The following is a 10,404-nucleotide window of genomic DNA, read 5'->3' as shown; positions in this document are numbered from 1 at the left end:
CTAATAATAAAACATTTGGAGTAGTGAAAATAGAGAATATAAGTAAAAATGTAACAAGTCCTTTAAGAAAAAACATGATTTTTTTTATGTATGATATTAGTATGGGGAAAAAATAATTGTATTTTGTTTTTTGGTGATGGGGAGTTTTTTTTTTTTTTTTTTTTGTGAAGGGGTAGGAGAAAGTTTATAGAGGTTGTTGAGATTATAATGGGAATTGAATGAAAATATAAGGTAGGTTGGTGTATTTATAGGCAAATATATATATGGATATACTTTAATTTAATTAGGTGATCAATGACTAAGTAGGTGTTGGATATGAAAACAAGATATTTGAAAAAAAGTAGTAGTAGTAGTAGTATTTGTGAAAAAAAGTCAAAAAAATTGTATTTGAAAATGGAGTTGTGTTTGAACATATATTCAAATTGAAAAAAAAAAAAAAGGTTGTAATTTTGTGAGTGGGAAAAAAATCACTTAAATAATTGATCCAAATTACTTTTTCAAAATTGAAACTTTATCTTCAAATTCAGAAAAACAGGATTCATTTATAACCAAATGCTGTTTTTAAATTATTTTTTGAATAAAGTGAAATAATTATAAAGTGAAAAAAAACTAATCTTCATATATATTTGTATTAGTTTATTTTAAGTTTGACATGGAAAAATAATGTGTTGTTTAGATGTTGACTTGACCATAGGGTAAGAACTAGGAATGTTGAATTTCGAATTTAGAATTTTTAACTTCAATTTTGACATTCCAAAATAGACACGTATTCTTGGCACCAAATATCATTAATTATAGTGATAGAAGTTTGAAGAAAAAAAGTTTCCTTTGACTTTTTAGTTACATATATACCTATAACTTGTTGACGTATTCACTCGGATATTAGTGAGATAATTGAAATTTCTCTATTCATAACTAGATGTTTTAAGTTTGAGCTTATGAAAAAGAAAAAAAATCCTATTGAGAGAGTGTGAATGTAAAAAGTCATATTTAGTCGAATTCAAATACGAATATCGAATTTTAAGCGAGATATCAAAAACAAAAGTTGTTTAAGTCGTATACTTGACGTGGAAAATGAAAAGTACTAGCTAGGTTCATGTTAAGACTGAGTTGATATTTAGACCAAGAATATAAAACTTATAATTTAGGTTAAACAAGTTATCTTTAGGATTGATTGTGACATGGCAAGGGTGCCAAAGGTCTCGGAACGGAGAAATTCTTGATAGCGTTTCGTTTAAATTTTTTATATATGATGTCAATCTAAATTAATTGAACCAGTAAATATCGAATACTAGATGATTTTTTTTATTAAAAAAAAAGAGCAAAGAAAACCACAAGTCTCATGAACGAAGATTTAATGAGTTTATTAATTTGTATAGTTCGTCATCGTGGGATTTAACTATAACGAGTTTATTAATTTCACACTATTAGACCTAAAATATGGAAGGCATGTTAGTAATTAAATATGACATGCTAATATATGTAAAGTTTCTTTACAATATTGTTAGTAGACTAATAAGTTGTAAATATTTTTTTTATTTTTAATTAAAGATTTCAGTTTGAGCGTTAGATATAAAATTATTTATAAAAAATGATTTATTCTTCATATATTTTTTTGACATGAAACAAAATTTAATCAGATATCAAATTTTTGGGCGGAAAATCAATAAAAGATATTTTTTTTTCTATTGAGGAAGGGGTCAATGTTAGTAACTTAGTATTATGTTCTTCCTTCTTCCAACAAAAGATTATTATTATTTTCTTTTGGGAGGAAGGGGTCAAAGTTAGTATTACGTTCTTCCTTCTCCATTTTTAGTCTTCATGTTATAATAAAACTTGTAATTTCTTGACAACTTTTGGAGTCCAGCATGATATTGAAAAGTTAAATTACGAGTGCAAGGTTAAAAACACATTTAAAGTATTTTAACTTTTTGAATTTTATACTTAAACCTATTATGTATATGACTGTGTAAGTTTCCTATTTAAAGTATCACTAAATATTTGTCAAAACACACCTTAACTATAATTGTTCGTTTTTCTTAACGAACTGATGGTAATATTTCAATTAAAAAGAGGAAATATGTGATAGTTGAAGTGTGTAATTAATTGACAAGTAATTGATAATAGTCATTCAGATGTGTAACTTAAAAGATCTTATTATTTTAAAGTATTTTTTTGTATCATTTAACTCTTAAATTATTACGCAATGACTAAATGCATATGCGTCAATGACGGTGGATGACCAAAAATCAATATGAAGAATGACAATATAGACTATGGTGGTATGGCAATAAAATCAAGTTTGGAGTACTATGAGAAAAAATGGAAATAAAACCCAAAAATATATGAAGTATAAGTCATAAATGTTAGTACAATAAGTCATAAAAATCAAACACTATAGGTAAAAATCCAAGACGCTAAGCAACGAGTTACACGAGTCGAGTCGTATTCTTTGATGGCAAAGTTAAAATTTTCACCAAAAATTTAAAATATAAAAAAGAAAATATTTGAAAAAAACAAGTAAATAATTCAATATATATACATGAAAAATGTGTGTGAAATTTAAGAATATAATAAGAACCGTCAATAAAAAGAATTTCTAATGTTCACGCTAAAAACAAGAAAATTCCAAGAAATAACATACGGATAATAGATTAAAGTATTGAATTAATTAAATATTAGGATAGCACATCACATGCGTCACGTAGTTTAATGCGCAAATGTACCTAAAAAATACTGTATTAAATTTAATAATGTACGTGCAGTACAAGAATTGTTATTATTCATTGTATATGTTTACTTTATATTAATGAAATTTCAAATGGAGCGCGGATTCATAAGCTAAACTTTATGAACTCAACCTTTTTAAGGCTCTGTACAGCTGAATTTATAATTTATACACACATACATATTTATACTTTCGTATTAAAAATACTAGGTTATGCCAAACAACTACATCCACCACTGTTCGAAAAGTTTCATATTAGAGTAAAACGCTTTCTGTCAAAAGATAACTTCATACACAAAACTCGAATTCACGTAAAGAATACTTACCACACATCACTACCTTAATTTGGTGTACAAGCTGTGAGAATTTGCCATTATAGTATAAGTTCTTAACATTTATCACCCCACAAAAAGAGAAAGAGAATGCTTTTGTTTATAAACATGGCGTCTGGATTAGCTTACGTGCATATTAATTAATTCTATCAAACATATGCTACCTCCCACCAGCATAAATACAAGAAAACTCTATCCACCAAAATTTGGACAAATATGACAAAATCACCTTGAGATTTGAACATAAGTACGATTTTCAACTATTTTATTGACCACTAGAGTGGTCCAGGTGTGATACCAAGGAAAAAGTTTTCTTTGTGAACATCATACTTACTGAAGCATATAGTAATCTAAAATTATTTCCCTCACTTCCCAATGAACCAACAATATTTACTTGCAAGATAGGTATCAAGGTTATGTGAGAAACCATTAAGTTTCACTTGGTGTGGCCTTGTTGCAGCTGCAAGTACTCAGCCATGGTGGAGGCAGCATCCTAGTTTGCTCATTCACAGTCTGTAACAAGTGAGGGATTACTCGATAAAGTTCGGACATCTCCTTCATAGCTCCATTTCCTTTTCGTGCACATATTCCATCACTTGCACCATTTGACCAAATATTGATCTTTGGTTGCAGTCCTCTGATAGCATCAGCGTTGAACTTAGCGACATCCTTGTATACTCCTTTGTTAATCATCAAGTAATCCCTCAACGCGCTGTAATTTCCTCCCAGTGCTGACAACAGTGTGCGTATGTAAATCCCTTGTGCTTCTGCAAGAGCCAGAAGTCCTTCGGCCTCTTTTGTCTTGGTGTAAAGCGCAACATCTGCAGCTTGTTTTTTCGCGTATGATTCAGCGTCCGATTCAACCCTTCGAGCCTCTGCTAATTTTTCTTTCTCATAGAGTATTGCATCAGCTGCTTTTTGCTTTTGGTAATACTCCCCATTTACTTCTTGCACCTGGAATTTTACAAGCATATATAATAAGATTTTGACATTCTAATTCTATAGATCACAATGTCATACCATGAAGCCACTTTTGAGTAGAACATTAACTATATATTAAATCTAATAACTGTTAAATGCTTATCAGCAGTGGCGGAAACAGGGTTTAAGGGGTTCAAAATTTGATAAGGCCAACACACGAAGAAGCCACGAGGGGTTTCAACATCTACTCTATATACATAAAAAAATAATTTCAACCATACATAAATAGTGTAATGTTCTGGACCCCCCTTCGGTCCTACCTGGCTCTGCCTCTGCTTATCAGAGAGGTTAAATTATTCGAGGGCCTCAAATCCTTTCACTCGGCCAAAGGTAAAAAGAAATTCTAGAGACCATTGAACTATCGAAGTGAAGAAAAATTCGATCAGGATCCATTGGAAACATCAATAGATAGTAAAAGAAATATACTTCACTTCATTTTATATGTTGATGTCAGAGAACCAAGTTTTAGAAAGAAAGTAAGATTTTTTTGTACCGATCAAAAGTAGCCTTATAACTTCTGGTCTTAAACATTTTAGACATCTCTATTAATGTAAGAGCATGCCATTGACAATAAAACGGAAAGTACAAAATCAAAGAGTTTTCAAATATAAGAAGGTATCATTCTTTTGGAGTAGACTAAACCGGAAACAGTGTCATATAATATAAAACAGATACAAGTCTCACCTTGATATGATATTCCACATTAGCTCTGCTGAGGAATTGAGCCTTGAAGTTCTCAGTCTTAGTCAAGGCATTTGTTTGCTCGACTTTTTGCTGCAACTCAGCCTCTCGTATTGCCACGGCTTTATCAGATTCCACCTCTGCCATCTTCGCCTGCTGAGACCATGCTGCCTTCTTAGTTGCGAGTTTTGCATTCGCCTCAGACACTTCAGCTTCTTGCTGAATCTCAAAAATCTTAACTTCTGATCCCACCTTAATCTCCTCCATTTTACCTTGACCTTGTCTTTGGGTGGTTACTACCTTCGTCTCAACATCAATCTTTGCAGCACTTTGAATGGTAAATCCTTCACTCTGTTTGGCTCCAACATTACCCTTCATTTTTGCTTCAGCGACATCAACTTTTGCCCTGTTTGCTGCTTCCATTTGAGTTTTCTGGCCTAAATATGAAAAGTACTCATGGCCTCTGACGTCAACTAGTTGCTTAATGTTAGCATTATATATCAGAAGTCCAAATTGGTTGAGCTCAACCTGAACCTTCCCAAAAACTTCGCGCTTGAAATCTTTTGTGCCTTTAAAGACGTCTTCCATCGACATTGAAGCAGCCAAGACACGCGTTTCTCCCTCAATGATGCCTTGAACAAGCTCCTTGAGATCATGAGAATCGCGCTGATAGTGAGAAAGAAGCCTCGCGTATTTGACAAGGCTGTTGTGGTCATCAGCCCGAGGACCAATAGTGAAAACGGCAGGGAGTAGGAAACATAGTTTTTCGGCACTCATGGCATTGACTTCAAATGTGTAATTTAAAGGGGAAACATTGATTCTAGTGCATTTTTGAAATGGTAATACCAGGGCTTTCTTTGCAATCTTCAATTCATCAATTCCTCTGCCAGTGATCACCAAAAACTCAGATGGTTTTGCCACATGGTACCACATTGTTCTGTATCTTTGTTGTTTCGCCTCCTGAAGAATTCCTAAAAACAAACTAAACTGGTTATACACCAAGATAAAACTCAGAAAGGAAACAACAATAACAACAACATACCAAGTATAATCCCATATTCATGAGACACGGAAGAAACCTTTACAAGCAACAAAAGCATTCGATTATTAGCCAAATCAGCGAAAAATTCTACTATACATCAAAGCCGTGGTGAAAACACCTCTGTTTCAACTAATAATCATTTTAATTTCTAAATGATTGGCTAAAGCGGGCACAGTACATCAAAAATTCAAGAGAAAATTAGAGTTCACTTATTTGATAACCGACGTGCTAAGGGGGAAGATTTTACCACCAAGGATTGAGGTGAGATGGATGGTTCTCTTTGCGCCCTTAACCCAAAGGTTTCGGGGTTTAAGGCCTAGAGATGAAGTAATTTCTTGTGGGAACTCTTTCCCTCAACTAGAGCCCGTGACACGTGAATTCAAATTAGTCAAACTAGTGGATCCTAGATACCACATGGTTGAATCCCCAAAAAGAAAAAAGAATAAAGGAAGATGCCTATAGATTCAGCACAATGTATATGAATTACTTGACTTGATGAACTAGTTACACACACAAGTAAAATCAACAAGGAAGAGAAATTGACCATATTTTTTCAAGCAAATTGATTAAGTGAAAATGGGAAGCAAGTAGTAAGATTTGTGGTGCATTCATGACTCGGGGTCAACAACGTTCCCAGTGTAATTCCACAAGCAGGGTCTAGGGAGGATAGAGTGTATAGTGAAGGTAACAAACAGTAATTCTCATTTATATTCAAATGTACATGCAAAATCAGACCTGCAACAGTCATACAAAGCTCTAAATTGATGAAAAGACTTGCCTTGATTTTCAACTAGAATGCTTGTGAGTTGAGACCCAATCAGGGGTGTATGTAGAGCATAAGTTATGAGTTCATTCGAACACAAAAACTTTGGCTCGAACTAAGTATACATGTTAAAGTTACACTAAATAAGCATAAATATTCGACTACATCCTATCATTTCCAGACTCCATTCGTGGCATTATACTACGTAAGTTGTTGTTGAACCGCTAAATCAAACAAGTTGTGATAGAACCCCAAATTCAGACTCATAAAGTTTAAATCTTTAATCCGTTTCTGTGCATATAAATTACTTGGTGGCCAAGAAACTAAAATAAACAACCAGAATATAGCTCAATAACAATGATTACTCATACTTTTCAAATATTGAAATCACTATTTTCGCATTGGTTTTGATTGGATCAATCAGGAAAAAGAATAGTTATATTTTCATATTAAAAAATAGGGAAGCTTTCTACTAGTTGGGTGAGAACCTATGTCCCACTCCTACTGAGAAGGTTTGTTGGGTAATGAGAGAAAAAAAAATTATATTTTATAACATAAATTTCTCACTGTTCGAAAAACCTTTGATTGAACTAGTATGAACTATTTTACATACAAAATCAAAATGAAAATTAGTCATTTAAAGCTCCAAATTGATGGGGGAAAAATTACCTTGATGTTATTCAACTAAATTTTTTGTGACCCAAGAGAGTTGAATATTGTTATATGATCAATTGCAATGTACTCTATGAACAAAGTATTATATTTATGGATTTCAAGCCTAAACGCTTTACATTCCGGTAGAATCTCAAAATTGAAACCCTAGCGTAGAAAATAAAAAAGGAAGTTCAAATGGATGGGTAAAACCTCCAATTATTGCTTAAACCAATTAGTGCATGACATGTGTACTTTTAGTAAATTTTATTGCTTAGTGTGGTCATTATAATTAGATTATTGTATATTATACATATGTATTTGTATATTCTGGCGATTATACTCATACAAACATGACTAATTATACAAACTCGAAATCAACCCACATAATTAGTGTATAATGTTAGCCGCGAGCAATAATTATATCAAACTATTTCTATGATGAGTGATTAAGTAGTATAAGTTTGCTTAACCGCGTAATTTTTCCCTACTATAAATCTTATCAGATTTTGATACATTTAGATATATGTATTTTGAGATACATGGGATCGAAATTGTATATATTGTATTCAAGTGAATTCACATGTATTTGATATGCATATCAAATCTCGCACGCCTCCCTCCCATCTCGTTTGTCACTTTGTATCTTGTGTGATTCACATGTATATGATTATGAGGATGCATGTCATAGTAGAAAATTAATACCATCTCTATTCTTTTCTCCAACCATTTTCACTTTAAACTAGCAAAATATTATTTAGAATTATATTTTTTTCTTAAAATTAATAAATAATACTTTGATTATGATGATTCTTATTTCAAAAGTCTATAGGTTGTCATACCATGCCATTTTATTTTATTTTTTCACTTTTGCTATCAAACTCATTTTTCCCACACGCAAGCCCATTTTTTTTTCTGAATCTTTTACAAGTCTACTAAAACAATTCCTTATAAACTAGAAATATGTAATTAAAAATGTATCCATATATTATACTCTATATTCATTACTTTATTTGAGAAGTACTTTCTCAATTCAGAATACATAATATTTAACTCTCTGCTACAAGAACATGGATTTATGAGTTGCATAGGGTAATATGCATGTATGACTTAACAACTTTATTAAAATAGCGAAAAATCTATAAAATAATATCCCTTTTAGTCTCATTTGATATACTTTACTTTTTTGAAATTCAAATTATGTACACTTTATCTAATATTTCGAAATGTATTTTCTAAAATCATATTAATACAACAAGAATTAGAATTTACAGTATTTGATGATGATAGTTAAGTCATACGTTACGTAGATGTCAAATGTGATGTGTATATACCTAATCATTTTAATTGAACCTTTATTTTGGTACACCGAATGACTGAATTAATGCAATCCTTTATTTTAAGTACTTGATTTATAAAGAATGATTCTTTTAAAGTTTTACGGACATGTCTTATTATTACCTATATTAAGGACAATCATGCAAGTCTAAATTAAACCAACAATAATATCTGATTTCAATGCTGTCCCCTTTAAGAGTTGTTTTTGTTCCTCAATAAAAGAACAAGAAAGATACCTTAAACTAAGTATCTGTTTATAATATGGGGGAATTTTAATTAACTTAATAAAAGAATTTCAATTATTCAGTACTAAAATTTTGGAATTAGTAGCAAAAGATAATTATGTCAATAAATAATATTTTTTTCTCGCTAATCCTGTTTGGCAATTTATTATCAATTTTTTTAATTAATAAATTAACGACGAAGTTCATACCTAATTTCAATTTTATGTTTTTATTATTATTATCTATACTAAGGGCAACTATAGCCATGCATATATAGTCTAAAGACAACCTTAGGTCATGATTTTGCTAGTCAAAGTCATGATTATAGAAACATCTATCAAAAAAAGTAAAAGAGAAAATTACAATTCATCTAATATTAAAAATAAAACAAAACAAAAAAAAATAGTTTCTTCTCACTTATATATTAAGGGCTTCTGAATTAAATAAAATTACACTAAACTATGCATGAAACAATATTTCTCTTTTTATCTACTCTCTAGTCTCAAAGAAAACCCCTTCCCCAAAGAAAGAGAAGAGGAAAGTTATGTCTTTGTCCGCCTTATTAGGTTCAATTATATGAATCACGACTGTTTAAAAAAAAAAAAAGGAGTAAACTAAACAAGATCATGTTAAGGAGAATGTTGTCTGGTTCGTGACCATATATCTTTCTTCACATAAATGATCTCGGACCAGGCTTCATTCCCCTCAACTCATCAAGGTTATGTCATGATAAGCATTATCGAATCAGAAGCAGAACTGTAACTTCGTCCCTGATACATGCACTCTCTCTTTCTCTCTCACAAAATATTGGTACGTAAGCTCCTTATATTTGTTCAATATTTGCATTGATGACAATATATTTTTCTTGTTTTGATAGCTAAAGAAGAAGAACAAGAACAAGAGACAACAAGCCATTGGTGTGATTCATACTCATTTGGATGCATGTAGAAAGAAAGGACAAGAAGCTATACGATTATTATAATTTGGAACGCGTAAATTTAAAATTTTGAATTTGCTTCTGGTACTTTAAAATTCTGAATTTGCTTCTGCTACTTTACCTTGTGAAACTTTAAGTTTTTAAATTATGATGAGAGAATTTACTTGAATGTGCCTCTATTCTCATCTTAAGACTTTTCATCATTAAGGTTTAGCCCCTTTTGAAGCTTTCTACTAGTATTGGGTCACATTTGCAAGAAATTCCTTTACAAATTAAATGTGGCTAGCTTTTCATGATTAGACATTTTTTGGCTAATGAGTTTTATTTATTGTTGATCGAGTAAAAAATAAGATAAATTATGAATATACTAATGGAATTTATTAAAATGACCACATTACTTATTAGATAATTACAAATAAATTCGTTGGTATGCACTAAAATGATAGTAATGTTGTATATATATAACTTAAATTTAATGGTAATGGAGTAAAAAACAAGGCACTTCGATGCACTAAACTCTCGTTATATGCGGGGTTTGAGGAAGGATTGGATCACAAATTAAAGGTACATTGTACGTAACCTTATCTTATATTTATGCAAGAGACTATTTTCATTGCTCTAACTCGTGACCTCTTAATTATACGATAATTAACTTTATTTACCAGTTTATCCAAGGCTCCCTTTCAAAAGAATTATGGAAGAGAGACAACTTGAGTGTGTATGAAGA

General features: G+C 31.2%; 1 protein-coding gene across 2 annotated transcripts; it reads right to left on the bottom strand.

The window, feature by feature from the left end:
- Positions 1-3,290: 3,290 nt before the first annotated feature.
- LOC101260111 (flotillin-like protein 6) lies at positions 3,291-7,406 on the bottom strand. 2 transcript variants are annotated; one of them, XM_004233984.4, is made up of 3 exons: positions 7,197-7,406; positions 4,726-5,693; positions 3,291-4,014 (listed from the first exon to the last, which is right to left on the bottom strand). In XM_004233984.4, exons 2-3 carry the CDS (start codon positions 5,653-5,655, stop codon positions 3,490-3,492), a joined length of 1,455 nt encoding a protein of 484 aa, XP_004234032.2. In that variant the 5' UTR covers positions 5,656-5,693; positions 7,197-7,406; the 3' UTR covers positions 3,291-3,489. The 2 variants fall into 2 exon arrangements, with proteins under 2 accessions (XP_004234032.2, XP_010317402.2); XM_010319100.4 differs by having other exon boundaries at positions 4,726-5,682; positions 7,197-7,374.
- Positions 7,407-10,404: the final 2,998 nt, after the last annotated feature.

This window comes from Solanum lycopersicum, chromosome 3, assembly GCF_036512215.1.
Source record: "Solanum lycopersicum chromosome 3, SLM_r2.1".
NCBI classification, from domain to species: domain Eukaryota; kingdom Viridiplantae; phylum Streptophyta; class Magnoliopsida; order Solanales; family Solanaceae; genus Solanum; species Solanum lycopersicum.
Note: the sequence above shows the minus strand (reverse complement) of the source record. Positions and strands in the feature narration are given on the sequence as shown.

Coding starts and splice junctions, on each gene's coding strand:
- LOC101260111 (XM_004233984.4), bottom strand. CDS start 5,655: ATGTGGTACCATGTGGCAAAACCATCTGAGTTTTTGGTGATCACTGGC. Junction 4,015..4,725: donor ATGTGGAATATCATATCAAG/GTGAGACTTGTA, acceptor GTAAAATTCCAG/GTGCAAGAAGTAAATGGGGA.